Source organism: Dendrobates tinctorius, unplaced genomic scaffold (genome assembly GCF_039654945.1).
Source record: "Dendrobates tinctorius isolate UK_male_01 unplaced genomic scaffold, ASM3965494v1 ptg000039l, whole genome shotgun sequence".
NCBI classification, from domain to species: domain Eukaryota; kingdom Metazoa; phylum Chordata; class Amphibia; order Anura; family Dendrobatidae; genus Dendrobates; species Dendrobates tinctorius.
This window is the reverse complement of record NW_027361707.1, coordinates 45,718,217-45,739,958: the sequence shown is the minus strand read 5'-3', so window position 1 is coordinate 45,739,958 and position 21,742 is coordinate 45,718,217. Positions and strand designations below refer to the sequence as shown.

The 21,742-nt window shown below is 44.6% G+C and overlaps 1 protein-coding gene across 1 annotated transcript in view; it reads left to right on the top strand.

Annotated features, from left to right (window-relative positions):
• ADGRA3 (adhesion G protein-coupled receptor A3) overlaps positions 1–21,742 on the top strand; it is a 96,750-nt gene that overhangs the window by 21,257 nt on the left and 53,751 nt on the right. Inside the window, exons 3-8 of the mRNA XM_073574669.1 lie at positions 2,733–2,804; positions 3,077–3,148; positions 8,485–8,556; positions 9,005–9,165; positions 13,587–13,800; positions 16,084–16,248. Coding sequence (XP_073430770.1) covers positions 2,733–2,804; positions 3,077–3,148; positions 8,485–8,556; positions 9,005–9,165; positions 13,587–13,800; positions 16,084–16,248 — 756 coding nt within the window. The remainder of the gene's footprint in view (positions 1–2,732; positions 2,805–3,076; positions 3,149–8,484; positions 8,557–9,004; positions 9,166–13,586; positions 13,801–16,083; positions 16,249–21,742) is intronic.

Here is a 21,742-nt window from a genome sequence, read left to right as displayed (position 1 = left end):
AGCTGCCATGTTTTCTGTATTTTTGGACAATTCTTCTATAGGTTAGGAAACTAAGACAGTCCAGCTCCCATGATCCAGTGGAGTAAAAGTATATTATTAAATAATCCAAAGGACAGGAGGAAAGAATCAATTCCCGTGTAACTGAGGAATAATATGCCAGCCCCAGTTACAGGGGAAATAAGATGAAAATAAAAATATTGAAATGACCTCCCCTCCCCCAAAGAAAAATAAAAAGAGTAAATACAAAATAAAAAAATGCCACAGTCAGTCCAAATTGCTGTTACCGTCCCCATGAAAAAATAAATGTCCAATATATAAAATAATTGTTACAGAATGGGCAGCACATATATTAATGTATTTTAGTGGTCATAAAAATAAGAAATTGGGGAAAAACAGATGCTGATTTATCTTTTTCACCAATATCAGAAAAAAAGAATATGACAGTGATCTTTAAATGAAGCCCCATGTATCATCAAAAATAGGTGCAAAAATGACCTGAATTTTCCAAACAAGAACATATTTTTACAACTCTTAAAATTGCATTTACTAAAAAACCTGAGCAATCTGCCTCATTAGGAACAGGGGTCCTGAGCTGATTAAGCCTTCTTCTCTGCAGCTCACAGCCTGACCGTGCGGCTTGGACGTTCTTACAACGTATCAGGACAGCAGCGCACATGAGCGCGGAGGGGCGCTGTGTACAAGGACTGATCCTTCTTTTCTTTAATGTGTTTTATATGAAGTGTTGTGGGAATGTGACTCATGGTTGGAGTGGCCGCTGCCGGTGAACCCTGCGTGTTGGGGGAGGTTGTGGTATTTCTTGTGTTTTACTCTGCAGGAAATTGACTGTCGAGGGGACAAGTCCGAGAATGCGCCATACATTTTACAAGGCTCGTTGCTTTTTCTATCCTGTTCCCATGGATCGGATACTGATGTCCCACCTGCAGAGTCTTTTTTTTTTTTTCTCCTGGCCTGCCTCATTTACTTTATTAGTACTTTAGGAGATGCAAACAATTGGAAGTCCTGGTTTTATGATGGGGAAACACTGACGCCTCCCTGCAAATATATTCCCCCAGAACAAGGCACTGGGCTGTGCTGGTGAAATGGCCCCATGTGTCTGCATTCTCCCGGCGGGACAGGTCCGTTTTCTCTATGAGCCTCCTTTCTGCATTTCTCACATTCGAGCATGTGATACGTCCTAATTCTATATTAGAGGAAGCTTCCATCTAATTTATTACAGAAATGACTGCATATTGGGCAATCGGATAGCCTGAGCACAATGCACATATCAACCGTGGTGCCGATCAGAGGATCAGCCTGGAATACACAATGACCATGTTATTTCGGCCAGAACATGGGTCTGGCTACAAAATATTTCCCTTCCTTTTTTTTCTTTTTTAAGCCCCCGTCCCCCAGTCAACGACGCCATGCTATACTTGCACCACCGCACCTTCATTCTCCTATTTGGGGGACGTCCACACCCTACTGATCATAAAGCAAGGACATATCCAAGCCAGACACCATCACTTTTCAGTATGACAACTCTATAAAGCCGATGGGCGCATTGGCAATGTAAGGGATGTCCTCATTCACTGCCGGAAAACGCAGATCTCGACTTATAACTTGTCACTGCAATGTGCAAAATCTTCCAAGTTATTGAGATTCTGAAAAAATGAAGACGCCATTGATGTTAATGGGAGTATGTTAAAGGGATTTATACCTTTTTTCTTGTCCTTTTTTCTTGTCCACTATTTGTATTGATGATTTATCCTTTATCATTATCAGATTATTATGGATGTAAACCATAAACCAGCTCTTTATCAGACTTCCCGGCCCTCCGTCTCCTGCCCTGGGTGTTATATGGATGGTTTCTCGTTCCTCTTCGTGCACATTGTGAATGTCTGATATTTTATGTTATCTGGTAAAGCAATGTACAAAGCACCGGTACGTGTTTAGTTAATAGGTGCCACAGAGGTAACCGAGACTTCATCCTGTTTATTTTTTTTGTTCTGCGGGAAGTTGTCAGCCCTTATTTGTTTTTCTGTTGGAGTCAGATGACATGGCCTGTGGGACAATGAGGACGTCTGCTCACGTCTCCCCGTCCTCTGTCTTCAGTAATGCGGGCGGGTGGCGGAGGATATATATAAGTGGCATTCCAGTACTGCATCTATTTAGCTGTGAGCAATGACAATGGGCACACTCCACTAGGGATTTACTGCTGGATATAGTCACAGGAATGAACACCATTTCAGTCTGGGTTATATAGTATTTAATCCACTCTTGTAACTTTGGTTATTAATCTGTTGAAATCACAACTTGAGTCTCCTCCTCTTCATTAACCTTTTGTATGTAGTGCGATGGCATTTTATTTTTTCACTGAAAACCGTTCCCAGATTATCAGCTTTATTGTATTCTGGAGTGAAGAAACTTTATCATGTAATTTATTATTAGAGATGAGCAAAAAGATTTCCCTACCCCGGTCCGGCATTCTTTATAAAAGCTGGACCAGGGCAGAGGGAGACTTCCTCAGCCAATACTCGATCCTGGTCATTTGCTGACTCCCTCTTCTCCCCTCGACAATATTTGTTAATGTGGCATGCTCTTGGGTTTATGGCAGAAGCAGCACAGCCTGTTATATAAAGGAACTGCACAGAGTTTACAACAGCAAAATGGTAGAAAATTGTGAACGAAGTGTGTTTTTGGAAGTTGCCTAACTTTTTACTATCTGTTTCCAGAGATCTTCGGAATAACTTGATCAGCACAATAGAGCCTGGTGCCTTCTGGGGACTTTCAACTCTTAAACGGCTGTAAGTTATTAGGATATAAAGAAATGCGACCAGTCTTATTAATGAGTGATGAACACAAGTTCATAAGAGACCTGAGAGGCTATCGAAAGTGAGGGTCCTTTAGACGAGTCCCCCTACCCATCACTGGGAGGGAGGTGCCATAGTAATGTTCATGAGCCCTAAAGAGGGAATCGCCACAGAGCAAAGTTCCATGTAAAATCCTTAAATAACATTATAAATTATTTATCGATAATATAACAAGTGTAATAACGATCCTCTTGTCTTTATTTTAGAGATCTAGCCAATAATAGGATTGGATGCCTTAACTCGGACATATTTAAGGGGCTCCCCGCCCTGGTTAGACTGTAAGTATTATATTATTGTTTTAAAGATGAGGTAAGAATAATAAAAAATATCCTTCTGAAATACAAATATTTGGATGCTTTAACAGGACAGTAGACAATATAACTAAAGGGTATTCCGACTCTGCTCCCTTCCACATCAGCAGGAGAGCGGGGCCCCTGACGTCATGGCCACGGATACCTGCCTAGATGATTAGGACAGACGCACTATAATCACCCGTTCTGGCAGGTATTAATGGCTGTGACCTCATCGAGTCCGATGCGCGAGTTTGTGGAGCTAGAATAGAGACCTGGATGACAAGCGATCTAGCTAGTTAGAGGCTTGTTATAATATGCCACAAATGTCCGACCAGTGGAAATCTCAACCAAAGTGATCCCTGTAGTGCAGTGGGGTTGGTGCAGTGTGACAGACAGGCATTGACCACAGGACAGTTCAAAGACAAAGCCTCTTTAATGTTCAGCATACTCACAAAATAGAAAATAAAAAGGGTATCCTCCAGCCAGGAAACAAGATAGTCTGTAACAGAGACCGGTTGCCGTGGGGGGCGACTGCACCGCCGTGTACGCTAAGGTGTCCCAGGCCTTTTGGTTCCGTGTTTTTTCACACAGGCTGAAGATTTGCAGAGCCGCCTGCCAAGTTGCAGACCAACAGTAAATGTATGGACAGTCGCACTCAGAAAATAAATAATCTTTGCAAAAGAGTTTTTGAAGAAAATTTTTTTAGAATTTTTAATTCATGTGAGATTTTTCCAATAAATCAAATAATGAAACACCGAAAACAAAAAATAAATATTCCAAAGGTGAGTATTATATATTTTTTTCCTCAAGTTGCAGACCAAGACTGACACACCCAAGCCTCTGCTGCAGGGTTTTCACATGAAACTTGTGGCCGTAGACCACATGGAAGACCCGGCCGGGAGGAAACAGACCGCCCCACTACCATCCTGTAGTCCATTTAAAAAATAAAAGCCCATGGCAGGTTTTCCTGTATCTATATAGCTTGCCCAAAACGAACACTTCTATTTTGCATTGCAGTCACAGCTATGCCTGTGACTGCAATGCACTCCCGCGGCCTCCATACACTTCTGAACGCATCCTGGGGGACACATAGTGACCCTCCCATATAACACCGGTCACTGCCTCACTTCCCTAACCATGTAGGTAAATCGAAGCTCTGCATTCAGTGTATTGAAACAAGCAAATCGACAAAAAAGGTCCAAACATAGTACTGTTTATAGGAAACAAAGAAAAAGGCTTTCCAGTGTGGTAGATCATTCCTAAACAGTTATGTTCACCAGGCAGCCGGCCAAACACTTATTCTTGCCATGATCCCAGAATGAATCATGGATTGACAGATGCCTAAAAACAAATTAGATTATGTAGGCACGTTATGGGATCCATCAAAGGACTATGTACTCTGCTGCCAGTCATTCATTGCTGCCAAAGACAGTGTTCTGTAGTGATTGGATGGGTGACCGCCAAAATGCTTTCTCCTCCTATCCCCTTCAAGACTCACCTTTTTTAGCAGATGAGTGAATTTTAGTTAATTTACTCACTTATTTAGTATTATTAATTTCTCAGCACTTTACAGAGATTATCATCGCTGTCCCCATTGGGGCTCACAATCTAGATTCCCTATCAGTATGTCTTTGGAGTGTGTTAGGAAACCGGAAAACCCGGAGAAAACCTACAGAAACACGGGGAAGAACATACAAACTCCTTGCAGATGTTTTCATTGATGCGATTCAACCTAGGACTCCAGTACAAAACCGCAGTGCTAACCACTGAGCCACCATGCTAACCACTGAGCCACCGTGAATAAGAAGCTTTGCTGATGGCGCAGCTCAGTAATGTCAGAGTCGGCATATGAGGGACTTTTCTTTCTGCATTCCCTTATATCAGGGGTGGGGAACCTTTTTTCTGCCAAGTTCCATTTGGAATTTTATAATAGCGTTCGGGGGCTGTATAAAATTATTAATAATGAGCGAGTATACTCGTTGCTCGGGTTTTCCCGAGCATGCTCGGGTGTCCTCTGAGTATTTTGGCATGCTCGGAGATTTAGTTTGTCGACGCATTTGCATGATTTGCGACTGCTGTAAAACAGTCAAACACAGTCAAACAGTTGAAAAAAAGGTCCCCAATAGGAAAGTAAAGGTCCCCATTAGGCAGCACAGGTCCCCAATAGGCAGGGAAATGTCCCCAATAGGAAGCATAGGTCCCCAATAGGCAAGTAACTGTCCCCAATAGGCAGCATTGTTCCCTATAGGCAGCACAGGTCCCCAATAGGCAAGAAAATGTCCCCAATAGGCAGGTAAATGTCCTCATTAGGCAGCGCAGTTCCCCATTAGGCAGCACAGGTCCCCATTAGGCAGCACAGGACCCCAATAGGCAGCACATACTGCAGGGTGTGCTCAGTGCCAGTCAGTGCGTGCACGTATCAGTGCGTGGTATCTGGTGGGCGGGGCTTGGAAGTAGAGCAAGAGTGCACCTCCTGCAACCAAGTACCGGATCGCGGTTCTGGAGTGGCTGCGGGCCGCACAATATGATATGGCGGGCCGTATATGGCCCGCGGCGGACGTTCCCCACCCCTGCCTTAACAGTCATATGTTAAAGTTTGGGCACCCCTATTAATGTTAACCTTTTTTCTTTATAACAATTTTGGTTTTTGCAACAGCTATTTCAGTTTCATATATCTAATAACTGATGGACTCAGTTATATTTCTGGATTCAAATGAGGTTTATTGTACTAACAGAAAATGTGCAATCTGCATTTAAACAAAATTTGACTGGTGCAAAAGTATGGGCACCTCAACATAAAAGTGACGTTAATATTTCGTAGATCCTCCTTTTGCAAAAATAACAGCCTTTAGTCGCTTTCTGTAGCTATTAATGAGTTCCTGGATCCTGGATGAAGGTATTTGTGACCATCCCTGTTTACAAAACAATTCCAGTTCAGTTAAGTTTGATGGTCGCCGAGCATGCACAGCCCGCTTCAAATCATCCCACAGATGTTCAATGATATTCAGGTCTGGGGACTGGGATGGCCATTCCAGAACATTGTAATTGTTCCTCTGCATGAATGCCTGAGTAGATTTGGAGCGGTGTTTAGGATCATTGTCTTGCTGAAATATCCATCCCCTGCGTAACTTCAACTTTGTCACTGATTCTTGCACATTATTGTCAAGAATCTGCTGATACTGAGTTGAATCCATGCGACCCTCAACTTTAACAAGATTCCCGGTGTCGGCATTGGCCACACAGCCCCAAAGCATGATGGAACCTCCACCAAATTTTACTGTGGGTAGCAAGTGTTTTTCTTGGAATGCTGTGTTTTTTAGCCTCCATGCATAACGCCTTTTTGTATGACCAAACAACTCAATCTTTGTTTCATCAGTCCACAGGACCTTCTTCCAAAATGTAACTGGCTTGTCCAAATGTGCTTTTGCATACCTCAGGCGACTCTGTTTGTGGCGTGCTTGCAGAAACGGCTTCTTTCGCATCACTCTCCCATACAGCTTCTCCTTGTGCAAAGTGCGCTGTATTGTTGACCGATGCACAGTGACACCATCTGCAGTAAGATGATGCTGCAGGTCTTTGGAGGTGGTCTGTGGATTGTCCTTGACTGTTCTCACCATTCTTCTTCTCTGCCTTTCAGATATTTTTCTTGGCCTGCCACTTCTGGGCTTAACAAGAACTGTACCTGTGTTCTTCCATTTCCTTACTATGTTCCTCACAGTGGAAACTAACAGGTTAAATTTCTGAGACAACTTTTGTATCCTTCCCCTGAAAAGCTATGTTGAATAATCTTTGTTTTCAGATCATTTGAGAGTTGTTTTGAGGAGCCCATGATGCCACTCTTCATAGGAGAATCAAATAGGAGAACTACTTGCAAATGGCCACCTTAAATACCTTTTCTCATGATTTGATACACCTGGCTATGAAGTTCAAAGCTCAATGAGGTTGCAAAACCAATTTAGTGCTTTAGGAAGTCAGTAAAAAGTAGTTAGGAGTGTTCAAATCAAGAAAATGATAAGGGTGCCCATACTTTTGCACTGGTCAAATTTTGTTTAAATGCAGATTGCACATTTTCTGTTAGTACAATAAACCTCATTTGAATCCAGAAATATAACTGAGTCCATCAGTTATTAGATATATGAAACTGAAATACCTGTTGCAAAAACCAAAATTGTTATAAAGAAAAAAGGTTAACATTAATAGGGGTGCCCAAACTTTAACATATGACTGTATATGCAGATTATCTGTAATGTCCAGAACTGTGGCTTGTATACCAGTCACCAACACGCAACATTCATGGAAGGGTTAGTGGGGAAAGATAAATGTTTCATGTGTGTTAAATATAAGATATCGACTTTTCGCTTGCATTTGTTCCTCCTGTCATATGTGCAGACTGTACGGCAGCAGATGCTTTTTCTTTGCATACAACACAAGTTTGCCCTGTGTGAGCAATTGAAAAATCATTTACATGGCATAATCTTATCCTTATTAGGCCGGGGTCACACTTGCGTGAAACTCGCACGAGTCTCGCATCTCAATACCCAGCACTTCCACCGTCACTGGGATCGGAGTGTGTGGCTGCATGTATTTCTATGCAGCTGAACACTCTGGTCTGAGTGCCGGCAGCAGTGCCGGGTATTGAGACACGAGACTCGTGCGAGTTTCTCGCAAGTGTGAACCTGGCCTTACTGAAAGAGTGCATCGGAGAAAGCCAAGTTGTACCAAATTTGGGAAGATTAAGAAAGAAAATGCTACTTGTGTAGTTTCCAAGAATACTCGCAATCCTCCTTGAAAAGCGTCTTCTTCAGGAGCCCCCCGTAGATATCAGTCCTAGCTGATGCCCCTCTGACTGCGGGTAGTGTGAAAAGAAAGACAGGTTGTCTACGTGGCACACTGGAATATTTTATAAGTTCTTAACAATAGCGATTCTTATTAAACTGCTAAATTCAGATGAGAGGAATGGGATGGAGGAGCGGATGGGCCGCGGCCCTGCAGACCCGCAGTTCTGTCTCTTCCATTTTACATCTACTGCTCCGTTTTCTGGATGGGGTGAAACGCTTCCTCCTGTATACAGGTCTCTTCTAGCTCATTGAGTAATTACAGGCTTCTGCATTGCCAACTCCTGGTAATGAATTGCTTTGCTACCTTCATTAGGGTGAGTTATTATTTTGCCTCCTTCCATTAGCTGTATGATCACACATAAAACGCCCATAAACTGTACTCGTCCTATGCTGTGACGCCTGCATTGTAGTAGATTAGTAAGCTGTAATCTGACCACGTATTTACATTGCGTGTAGTGAAAGTTTTTATATCTTCCTTCCTAGAAATCTCTCTGGGAATTTATTTTCGTCACTGCCGCAAGGAACATTTGCCAACCTGTTTGCCTTAAAGTCACTGTAAGTATCCTGCTTCCGATTGGATTACTATTTACCAAAATGATAGCTAGGATAAGGTAGTCTGTATGCTGCTGATGGTAATCCAGTATCCCCACACCTCCATCGTACCGGTACATATCGTCTTAGTCTCCGTGATACGGATGATTGTAAATATCCCAATCACGATGATGACAAATGTTCTTATCAGGCTCATGGATTGTAAGAGCAAGGAGTCGACTCTTATACCCTTACTTAAAAAAAAATGTCCCATAAATGGCTCATAGACCATAGTCAGTACATGATCTATTTGCAAAAAAAAATGTATAGAACACATACGTGTGAATTGTAAAGTTTTCCATCCAGTTTCCCAACTTTAATGCCATTTAGGGCTATATGTGGGATTATTTCAAAGTTTTAAGGTTGTGTCCTTAAATATAGTTCAATGACATGGCTCTCTGTTCCCTTACAGTGAGTTTCAGACAGACTATCTTCTGTGTGACTGTAATCTACTGTGGATGCTGCGATGGATAAAAGCAAAGAATATAACGGTCCGGGAGACAAAATGTTCCTACCCCAAGTCTCTGCAAGGGCAGCAGATCCCAGCAGTGAATGCCGAGCAGCTGACCTGTGGTAGGTGGAATAGCCATTACAACACATATCTGTGTATCATTAGCTTTGTATTCTCAGAAATATGCTGGTCTCGAGCGCTAAAAGGATTTGTATGCATTACGTATAGGGGAGCTTTAACTATTTGTTTCCTTCAGGTCTTGCCTATTGGCTCCGCTCCATTATACAGAGCTGTGATCTGTGACTACAGGTTAGCTGCAGCACCTGCTGGAGTCTGCGGTAGTCTGAGACTCGCCTCCTGTCTCATCATTGGCTCAGGCTAATACTCTCTTCCTCTATCTGTAGCTGTGCCTCTTCCGATTGGCTGCTCTGTATAAACTCAAGCCTATCACAGGCTCAGCAGGAAGTTGCTGCATGGGAAGCTGATTTCTATCCTACCAAGGGCAGTGAGAGAGTCAGCTGGAGCCGCTGATTTCGACAGGCCAAGCGTTCCTGTGTTTGGGGAAACCCAAATTCATTCATATGATTCCAATCTAATGTATATATCCAGCTTTAGTAAATGGGGAACTGGAAGGTCTCTATAAAGGGAACATGTCATGTCAAAAATGGTATCTCGTTTGGATGTTATACAGCAGTAGAGGTGCAGATCAGATTAATGTATGGGTGGATTTTTGTGGGAAAAAATTCATTAAAATTTGTATTTTAATCATTGAAATCCCTGATGTTTGTATGCATAAGTCCAGTGGGCGGTCCTTTTAAATGATTGGCAGTTTTCACTGTATGCAGCGCTATCAATCACTGAGTAGGACCGCCCACTGGACTCATGTTCTCCAAATACCAGGGATTTCAACAAATAACACAAGTTTATACTGAATTTGCATCCTACAAACCCATATACGATTCTGCTCAGCGTCTCCTCTACATCATGCTGTCTCCAGATTGGACGGCATGTACAACGTGACAGGTTCCCTTCAAAGCATTTTTATTGCCGGTCAGAAGACGCCCCTTTAGCTCAGACCTACTAATTGTTTTGGCTTGCACAGGAGAGCCCTCTTTTTTTGGAGCTGGGGAGACATTTATTAGGTGCTGATACTTACATGCATCACTTTTTCTTCTTCAGCATCGCCTCTCCGGATTAGTCCGCTTTAGTAGATACATTTATTCTCCGCCCTTCATCAGGCTGTGATTTTAATTACATCCAATCACATTTTGGTTCCTATCTTCCTATAAATACAGGCTTTACCATGTTATTAGCCAGAGGTTAGTTCACACTAGGCAGTTAGTATAGGGACCCGTTCAATGAGATCACCTTGACGTTGGTGAATGGGCTCACATCTTTTGGCCAAATTTTGTGCTAAGTATCTCATATGTTTTTCTAGATTACAAAAGCCATTATGCTATTCGTACTTCATATATTTCATATTTGATATGCCTTAATGCAATTGAGTGCAACCATTTCCTTGCTAGAGATGTGTAGACTAGGCCTGACATGCTGGAGATATGTATAGACTAGGCCTGACTTTCTGGAGATATGTATAGACTAGGCCTGACTTGCTGGAGATATGTATAGACTAGATGTGAAATGCTGGAGATATGTATAGACTAGGCCTGACTTGCTGGAGATATGTGTAGACTAGGCCTGACTTGCTGGAGATATGTGTAGACTAGGCCTGACTTGCTGGAGATATGTGTAGACTAGGCCTGACTTGCTGGAGATATGTATAGACTAGGCCTGACTTGCTGGAGATATGTGTAGACTAGGCCTGACTTGCTGGAGATATGTGTAGACTAGGCCTGACTTGCTGGAGATATGTGTAGACTAGGCCTGACTTGCTGGAGATATGTGTAGACTAGGCCTGACTTGCTGGAGATATGTGTAGACTAGGCGTGAATTGCTGGAGATATTTATAGACTAGGCCTGACTTGCTGGAGATATGTGTAGACTAGGCCTGACTTGCTGGAGATATGTGTAGACTAGGCCTGACTTGCTGGAGATATGTATAGACTAGGCCTGACTTGCTGGAGATATGTGTAGACTAGGCCTGACTTGCTGGAGATATGTGTAGACTAGGCGTGACTCTCTGGAGATCTGTATCTGCACAGATGGAAGACTAGACGTCTAGAGCGCCTCCAGGAGGCCACGTACTGTAGGGAAACATGGCGTGCTGATGAACAGTCCCCGCAGGGGGATACATACAGTGCTGTACTGGCTAGTAGGTGAATATTCATTGATCATAAATATTTCCTGGCTAAATGCAACTTTCTAAATAGTCTTCATTAAAAATGTGCTGTCATCCGTGTCTGCAAGTCCTTTTATCTAGCAGAGCGTTCTGCAAAAATGATACAAATCCAGCAGAGCTCCTGGTTGTGACTGCTCTCCGTCTCTTCTCTCTGTGATAGGGAAGTCAGATAGCCGTATAACTCGGACGAGTGCTAAGACTGGCCGCCTGCTCTCCTGGCCCTAGTGTGACAGCTGCATAGAAATACTGCGATTTGCAAAAGTATTCGCCCCTCTTGGCGTTTTACCTATTTTGTTACGTTACAGCCTGCATTTACATATGTTTCTAATCTGATTTGTGTGTGATAAATCAGCATTAAATAGTCTAAGTTGGTGAAGTGAGAACAATATAGGCATACAATAAATTTTTTGGTTGGGATCTAAAAATTTACCTGTGCATATATGTTCACCCCTTTTGTGGTGAAGCCCCTAAAATTTTCTGGTGCAAGCAATTTCCTTCATAAGTCACATGCTTAGTGAAAGATTGCACCCAGGTGGGCATCCTAAGTGTCTCATGGTCTGTCAGTATACACACACCTTTTCGGAAAGTCCACAGAGGCTGCAACCCCATTAAAGTGAACCTGTCAGGTCCCCCATTCCCTCTAACTCACTTATGAGTAAGTTCCCTGCCTATCAAGCCCTATATAACATTTTTGTAGTCAAATGGCATTAGTTGCCCCAGACTAGTCAGCTCTCTTTCCATTTCATTATGCCCCTGTGGACATGATAACATAATGTGCCCGAGCGGCATCATCACCGCTTACACAAATCTAGCGCATGCGTGCCACTCATTCTGTCTCTGAAGCCAGGTGTACTCTTCCCGGCTTCAGAGGTGTGCACTGCGCATGAACAAGGCTGGTTAGGCAGGCAAATTACTAATAAATAAGTGAATACTGCTGGGTTGGAGGTCATGGAAGACCCGTTCCCTTTAAGCAAGAATCACCACTAACCAAACAACACTATGAAGACCAAGGAGACCACAATAAGCCGTACATTCTATAGAGGTGGCCTTTATGGAAGCTTTGGCAGAAAAAAAGCCTTTACTTACATGCAAATTTTAAGGCTCAATTTGAGTTTACTAAAAGACATGTGTGAGACTCCCAAATGTTTGGAGAAAGGTTCTGTAGTCATATGAGACCAAAATTGAGCTTTTTGGCCTCCCGGGTAAACTCTACTCTCTGGCTCAAACCAACATGGCTCATCACTACAAGAACACCATCCCCATAGTGAAACATGATGGTGGCAACATCATGCTGTGTGGGTGTTTTTTGGTAGCAGGGACAGGGAAAATGGTCAGAGTTGGGAATCTGTGTCAGACTAGAAGATTGCTGCTCACCAGAGGAAATCATCTAACTAGAAGGAATTGGAGCAGTTTTGTCTTGAGGAATGGGCAAAAATCCCAGTGACAAGATATGGAAAGCTCAAGGAGACTTATCCAAAGCGTCTTGCAGCTGTAATTGCTGCAAAAGGAGGCTCTAAAATGTACTGACTCTAGGGGGTGAATAGTTATGCACAAATGTTCACAGTTGTAGGCATATTCTTTAACGGATGGAGACCTTAAAAAAAAAAAAAAAAATGTCAAATTCCAGGATGTGAGATGGCAAAATACAAAAATGTATTCACACAAGTGGGTGAATACTTTTGCTAACCACTGCACGTGCGGTCACACTCTGGTCTGGACAGTCAGTCACAAGCATTGTGATCCTCGTCTGAGTTATAGGGCCGTGTGTCTCAGCCCTCCTATTTTTAAGGGAAAGGTTGTACACAGGTTTTCAATGTAGAGATAGGAAAGCACCTAAAGTCTCAGGGAAGGCAGAGGAAGCCGACTGTTGATAAGGAGGAATAATAAAGCCAGGATAGAAGCTGTGATTTAATCAATACAGCAGCACCCGGATACACACCATTCTCGCAGACCCCATTTATACATTTCTGGAAAGAACAATAGAGGAATGATGCAGTGCAGAGAAAAAAAAAATTCTGAATTGTTATTTTATTAGGTCACATACAGGGGAATTGACAGAATTTCTATGTCCCGATAAGGTGTGCAGGGGGTGAAAATCTGCCTATTGATACTTTCTGTAAGTGGTATTTTAAAATAGAGTTAATAAAATCTTGTATATTTGGTAACAAGATTTTTTTTTTTTTTTTTTTTTTTTTTTTTTAATTTGAATTTTTTTTAAATTATTTTATCTACTTTACTTTTCAGACTCGCCTCTGGAGCTGCCTTCATTTTACATGACCCCTTCCCATCGTCAGGTTGTGTTTGAAGGGGACAGCCTCCCTTTCCAGTGCATGGCTTCCTACATAGACCAGGACATGCAGGTGTTGTGGTATCAGGATGGGAGGATTGTGGAAACGGACGAGTCGCAGGGGATTTTTGTTCAGAAGAACATGATCCACAACTGTTCACTGATTGCCAGGTACAATATACATTGTTTAATTTACAAATCATAAAATCCCTATAGGAATTTGGCATTGTATAAGAAGCCAGCAGCCTAAAGATCACTGTGCATATTGGGTCATAAAGATTCATTTATTCTGTTATTTTTCCCTGATTTACCAAACCCCGGAGAATTGTATGCATTGCACCGCAATATCCCACAGTTTCCCAAGACTTCTACCCCCTGAACTGGTTGGGGGTGCGATGTAACGTCTTTTATACATTTTTAATGATTTTCAGCACATGCATGGCCAGAAATATTCAGTGCCATGAGTACTAGTTAAAGGGGGGTTGTCAAGTTTACAAGAGCGTTTTTCCTATGTTATTTTTTCAGCAAAGCAAAAAAAAAAAACTGTTCTGGACTATAAGCTGTAATACTCAGTACATAAGTGTAAGAGCATGTTCACACTGCGGCAATTTCACAGACAAAACACAAATAGAAAAATAAAAAAAATGTATTTGATCAAAACAGCGCTAACTAAGTACCCTGTGTTATTTATTTATTTATATATATATATATATATATATATATATATATATATATATATATATTTAAATATGTGCTATTAGTATTTGCTTGTTTTCTGTAGGAAATGTGCTCATTTTTGTTTTTTTCTTGGGTTTTGTCTGTGAAATGGCCACAGTGTGAACTTGCCCTAAGGCTGCGTGCCCACGTTGCGGCTTTTAAGCGTTTCCGCCGCAGCGGAAATGCTTAAAAAAACGCATTATCATGCAATCCTATGGGATTCCGCAGTTGCTGTGCCTATGCTGCGCATTTTACCGCTTCGGAATCGCATCGCGGTAAAATCCGCAGCATGTCCATTAATTCTATGGAATTGCGGAGATTCTGCTGCCGTAGGATTGCATTGAAACGCTCACTTTATGTATGTGGCTATGCCCACCATGCGTAAAGTGAGTGCTTCATGTGTGGATGGTACCCAGGGTCTGAAGAAGAGGAGACTCTCCTCCATGCCCTGGGTGCCATATTCCTGTTAAAAATAGAATTAAAATAAAAAATAGGGATATACTCACCCTCTGTCGGCCCCCGGAGCCCTCCCAGTCCTCATTGGTGCTGGCGGCAACTTCCGTTCCCAGGGATGCATTGCACAATGACCTCTGATGACGTAACGGTCAGGACTGGGAGGGACTCCGGGGGCCGACAGAGGGTAAGTATATCCCTATTTTTTTTTTTTTTTTATTAATTATTTTGAACATTCTATCTTTTACTATTGATGCTGCATAGGCAGCATCAATAGTAAAAAGTTGTTCACACTTGTCAAGCACTATGCTTGACAAGTGTGACCAACCTGTCAATCACTTTTCCAAGCGATGCTTCAAATCGCTTGGAAAAGCGCTATCGTTCAGCTAGCTAAAAACGCTTGTAAAACGCTTGTGAATTCCGCATGCGTTTTACCCGTGGCGGGGAGTTGTGGAAATGCTGCAGACAATTCCGCAGCATGTCTGCAACTTGGGCACATAGCCTTAAACTTTGCACACATGCCAGCTTATAGTCCAGCTCAGTTTTTTGGTGTTGCAGTTATCGCTTGTAGCCTGTACATACAAGAGGCAGGGCTCCCTTTCCTGAGCGGAGTATTTCATCTGTATAGCTTCCCATGGATGGGTGTCTCAGCCGGGCCTTATCCTGCTCTGCCCTTATTCACATTGACGTCATTTGACACATAGTAAGATTTTAATACTGGAGACAGGTTAGAACCGTCCCGATGGGTACACCTTGGTGGGATGACTTTTATGCTTTTTTTTAATCAAAATAGTCTTAACCAAGTGCCCTGTATTATTTACATGTACTATTACTATTTCCTTGCTCTCTTTTTTTGGAGGGGGGGTTGTATTTAATTTTTTTGGAAATTTGCTATACTGTTCCAGAAATATGAGCCTTTTTATTTACTTGTTATAATTATGCTCTTCACTAAGGAGAGGTGACTTGCAAGGCAATATAATGCAGAGCAGCCTAAAGACCCGCCCCAGAGGATCCTGTGAGCCTCACCCCATGGTAAAGTCAGTACTAAATAAAAAGGCCCATATCCCTGAAACTTACAGAAAAAATACGGAACACTCTGGGAAACAGCAGGGATAAAATAAGAGCTAAACCTGGCCATTTTTGTCCTGGTAACAGGTCCTCTTTAAAGTATTTTATCTTCTGTTGTAAATGCTCCAATAGGTGAATTATGGCAGTGGAAGGTATGAATTTATTATAATAGTTTTGCCTTTGTGTGTAGTTGTGACACCTTGATCCCCTTTTTAGTGCACTGACCATTTCCAACATACAAGCTGGATCAACCGGGAACTGGGGCTGCCGGGTGCAGAGCAGGCGAGGTAATAACAGCAGGACTGTGGATATCGTGGTGCTGGAGAGTTCAGCACAGTATTGCCCCATGGACAGAGTGATCAACAACAAAGGGGATTTCAGGTGGGTGAACATTTCATTCCTTGGGGGGGTTTTGGCCTATTTTAACATTATTCATCTGTCATCAGGCACTGAGTATTTCATATACATATTTACCCATAATACAGGGGCTTCATCAGCGTAATAGCTGTTGTAACTTGTTCCCAAAGAGCATCTGGCACCAAACTGACCATTTCCGGTGCTACTGACCCTCTGGACATTCATCAGAGGGTCAGACTTATTTTGTCCTGTTTACTAATCAGAAACTGTGAACTTATGGGTTTTTACTGGTTGGTTGAGAAGCCATTGAGTGCATGCTGCAGACTCTCACTAGCATCACATGGATTGGATATGTTTCACAGTGATATATATAGTATATCACAAAAGTGAGTACACGCCTCAAATTTTTTTTTAAATAATGTATTATATCTTTTCATGGGGCAACACTGAAGATCTGACGCTTTCATACAATGTAAAGTAGTCAGAGTACAGCTTGTATAGCAGTGTAAATTTGGCACCCTATAACTCAACACACAGCCATTAGTGTCTAAATTGCTGCCAACAAAAGTGAGTACACCCCAAAGTGTCAATATCTTGTGTGGTCACCATTATTTTCAAGCCCTGCCTTAACTCTCTTGGACTTGAAGGTCACTAGAGCTTCACAGGTTGCGACAGGAATCCTCTTCCACTCCTCCATGACGACATCACGGAGCTGGTGGATGTTGGAGACTTTGTTCTCCTCCACCTTCCATTTTGAGGATGCCCCACATGTGCTCAATATAGGGTTTAGGAATGAAGAGACAATTGGCAGATCCAATTAGCAAGGCAGTGGTCGTCTTAGAGGTGTGTTTAGGGTCGTTATCATGTTGGAATACTACCTTGTGGCCCAGCTCCACAGGGAGTGGATTATGCTCTACTTCAGTATGTCACAGAACATGTTGGCATTCATGGTTCACTCAAAGAACTGTATCTCTCCAAAGCCAGCAGCACTCATGCAACCCCAAGCCATGACACTTGTCTTTGTACTCCTCACCTGGTTGGTGGCACACACGCTTGACACCATTTGAATCAAATAAGTTTATCGTGGTCTCATCGGATCACAGGACATGGTTCCATTTATCCTTGTCCTTTGTCTGCAGCAAACTGTTTGCTGGCTTTCTTGTGAATCATCTTAAAGAGAGACTTCCTTCTGAGACCACAGCCCTGCAGACCAATGTGATGCAGTGTGCGGCGTATGGTCTGGGCACTGACAGGCTGACCCACCACCCCTTTAACCTCTGCAGCAATGCTGGCAGCACTCTGTTCAGAAAAGATAACCTCTGGATATGACGCTGAGCATGTGTACTCAACTTCTTTGGGCAACCATAGCGAGTCCAGTTCTGAGTAGAAACTGTCTTGTTAAACCGCTGTATGGTTTTTCCGACCGTTCTGCAGCTCAGTATCACGGTGTTGGTAATCTTCTTGTAGCCTCGGCCATCTTTATGTACAGCACCAATTCTTTTTCTTTATCGCCTTATTGGGGGACACAGATTACCATGGGTGTATGCTGCTGCTGCTGCTAGGAGGCTGACACTATGCAAAACAAGAAAATTAGCTCCTCCCCGGCAGTATACACCCACCGACAGGCACCAAGCACCCCAGTTTGTGCTTAGTGTCTGTAGGAGGCGGACCGGGATCTTCCCAGATTCGCTCTTAATAATACATTTTTTCTTTTAGGTTTTTAGTCGAACCTTTTAACCTTTTCTCTTTATTTTTCAGGTTCTCCGTCGGGAAACAGGGTGTAGCTATCACCCTGATTTCCCATATCAGGCGGCTGAGCGAGTAGTGTGGTGTCATCCACATCGCACCTCTCAGTACCGCAGGCAGGATGTTGGCCCTATCACCTTCCGGTGCTATGGGCTGTGGACAGGTGGCTGGTCCTTGCCAGTCCCCCTGCTCACCCCTCTCTCTGGACAGGACTGAGAGGAAGACGACGGTTGCAGGAGGTCTACGCCGTCTTCTGCAAGATGCGGGCATAGAGGATTCTCTCCAGCGGCTTGCCTTATCTCCGTGGGCCCCTGTGATCATCCTCTTCAGGGACGTCAGCTAAGTGCCTGTACGATCCCTCCAGCCCCGCATCATACCCAGAGATACATCGGCAGCATTTACTGGGCTCCCTGAATTTAAATCTCCCGCCTCTTTTTCCCTGCCTGCCGCGCGCCGACCTCACAGTCGCGCGTCTCTCTCAATCTCTCACTGCACTTTCAAGGGGACATGTCGTTGAGCATACTCAGCCAAAGCAAGTATCCTACCGGCAATACCACTTATATCGCGCCTTCCTCTCTGCACAGGCAGTACGGGGCTGCGGCGTCCTCGGTCCACTTTCGTTTCGGCGCTCTCAGCCCGCTCCCTCCCCCGTTCTGAGCGCGCTTTTCTGCGCGCCTTTACTAGCCCATCACAGGGCTCCTTTCCTTTTGATATGCCAGCCTCCCCTCTTTACCGCACCTCCTTCACCGCGTTTGTCCAATCGCGGCTCGGCCGCTAAGCTCCGCCCCCTTCCTCCTTATCGGGTGTTTCCTGGTTTTCACTTCTCTTCCTGCGCTGCTTGGGGGACACTTCGGCGTTCGGCTGCTCGCCTGAATCTGGGTAGGCTCTACACTGAGGCTCAAATTAGCTCCCCTCTGCAGTTTCTTCACGATCTACTGCGGTCTCTCAGCGCAGTTTTACTTATGCCCAATCCTTCTAGGGATCTCTACTTCAGGCCCACCGCTACTCATTACGCCTGTCCGTGCTGTAAAAAGAAGTGGGCTTCGGGTCGGCCGTCCCCCTTCTGCCCGTCCTGCAGTCCTTCCGCTATGTCTGCATCTCAGGAGCACGCCGAGTCCCGGGCTGAGGACACTCCACTTCCCCCGGAGTGAGCCATTGTAATGTCTCAGTCAGTCTCGGACTTGACTAAGGTTTCTCAGTCTCTGGTCCAGGTCTTAGAACGACTTCCACAGCTATCTACTGCCACCTGCGCCAACCGCCTCTCAGGGTGAGTCGTCCACTCCTGACCGCGACCTTCTGAGAGACAGACAGGGCAGGAACTCTAGGAAGTGGGCTCTGTCTACTTCGTCCTCTAGCTTGCAGGGTCCCTCTGAGTCTGCCAGGTTTCATTCTCCTTCCTCCGATGACGACCCTAAGTCTGGAGATGACTCTCAATCGGAATTGAGTTCAGAAGCAGACAACGTTTCTAAAACACGGGACATGGTCGATAGTCTCATTTCGGCTATCTTTCAAACCCTTAAAATTAAGCAAGATAAGGCTCCCCCTCAGGAATGCTCTGTGCTCCTTAAACGAGCAAGACCTCCGTCTCGAACCTTTCCCAATCACAAAGAGTTCGATGCTACCTTGGCCAAACACTGGGAGCGCCCTGAGCAACGTTTCTCAGGCCGCAAGTACTTAGACGTGCTGTACCCTTTTGAGGCAGACCTGCTCACAAAATGGACCAAGGCTCCCGAGGTGTATCCCCCAGTTTCCCGGATAGCCTCTAAAACGGTACTATCACTACCAGATGGGGCATCGCTTAAAGTTCCTACAGACAGGCAGATTGAATCTCTAGCTAAGTCAATTTTTGAGGCATCCGGTGCCTCCCTCTGTCCTATTTTCACATCTGCCTGGGTAGCGAAAGTCATATCCGCTTGGGCAAAAATCCTTCGCAGGGGCATATTGGCAACAGCTCCTCAGGACGAGTTGGCAGATCTGGCAGATCAGATTAACCATGCCGGTAAATACCTTTTGGACGCGGCCGGGTGAGTAGCAAGGGCTAATAGCAACATAGTAGCTATACACCGAGTCCTTTGGCTAAAGTCATGGAATGCGGATACCACTTCAAAAAAGTCCCTTACTAATCTGCCATTCCACGGTTCTAGGCTCTTTGGAGCCAAGCTGGACCAGCTAATCTCTGATGCCACTGGTGGTAAAAGCACTTCTCTTACCCCGTCTCGACCAAGACTTTTTTTTAATTGAAAGGGTTTTCGGCCGTTTAGGCCTTTTCGTCCCTTCTCGTCCACGGACAGATCTGCCCAGCAAGATCGCTCCTCTGCCACTAGAGAGCGAGAAGAGAAAAAAACATCTTACAAGCCAGCTCCCTGCTGGAGATCTAGAGGACAATACTCCAGGTCTTCAGGCGCCAGTTCCGGCAGGTTTTCCTCCAAGTGACGGGTCACCCCCACCTGGAAGTTCTTCCAGGGTGGGAGGCAGACTTTCCTTTTTCGTGGATGCTTGGCTGTCTGTTGTCGACGAATCTTGGGTCAGAGAAATCGTCGCATACGGATACAAGATCGAATTTGCTTCCCCCCCCGAACAGACGTTTTTTCCTGTCTCGGCCTCCGAGACAGCGGTCCCAGATTCCGGGGTTTCTGCAGGCCATTTCCTCCCTTCTTTCCTCCGGAGTGATTGTTCCCGTCCCCCCAAACGAACGGTTTTCAGGGTTCTACTCAAATCTCTTCGTAGTCCTGAAAAAAGACGGCTCCCTTCGTCCAATTCTGGACCTCAAATTGCTCAATCGCCACGTGAAGATTCTTCATTTCAAAATGGAGTCTCTTCGGTCGGTGATAGCCTCCATGGAACCCGGGAAATTCCTCTGCTCTGTGGACATTTGGGACGCCTATCTGCACATTCCGGTTTGTGTGCAACATCAGAAATATCTTCGATTTGCGATTCAGGGAGACCACTATCAGTTCACGGCTCTTCCCTTCGGCCTAGCTTCCGCTCCCCGTGTTTTCACGAAGGTGATGGTGACCGTCATGGCCATCCTTCGCTCCAGAGGGATCCTCATCATCCCTTATCTGGACGATCTTTTGATCAAGGGCTCGTCCCGTCAGGACTGCCTTCAGAGTCTTCAGATAACCCTGGACACTCTCTGCCGCCTCGGTTGGCTAGTCAACAAGGAGAAGTCCATTCTGATCCCCACTCAGCGTCTGACCTTTCTGGGCATGGAATTCGACACGAATCTAGCCTGGGTTTTTCTTCCGAGGGAAAAATTTGCGGCTCTTTTCCAAGGGCATCAGAATTCTCAAACGGCCAACTCTCATTCCCATTCGGTCCTGCAAGAAGGTTCTGGGGAAGATGGTGGCTTCCATGGAAGCATTGCCCTTTGCACAATTTCATCTTCGCCCCCTCCAGCTGTCTCTGCTTTCAGCCTGGGACAAGACCACGATGTCCTTGGACCGTCCCATTCTCCTCCCTCTCAGAGTGAGGCAATCCCTCACTTGGTGGTCACTGCCAGCGTCAGTTCTCCAAGGGAGGTCCTTCCTTCCGCCTCAGTGGCAAGTCATCACCACCGATGCCAGCCTTCTAGGATGGGGAGCCGTGTTCCATCAGAAAGCGGCCCAAGTACGCTGGAATCCACAGGAGGCTCTTCTCCCTATCAATCTTCTGATGATCAGAGCAATCTTCCTGGCCCTTCTTCACTGGCAGCCTCTCCTCTCCTGCAAGCCAGTCCGTATTCAGTCGGACAACGCCACGGCTGTGGCGTACATAAACTACCAGGGGGGGG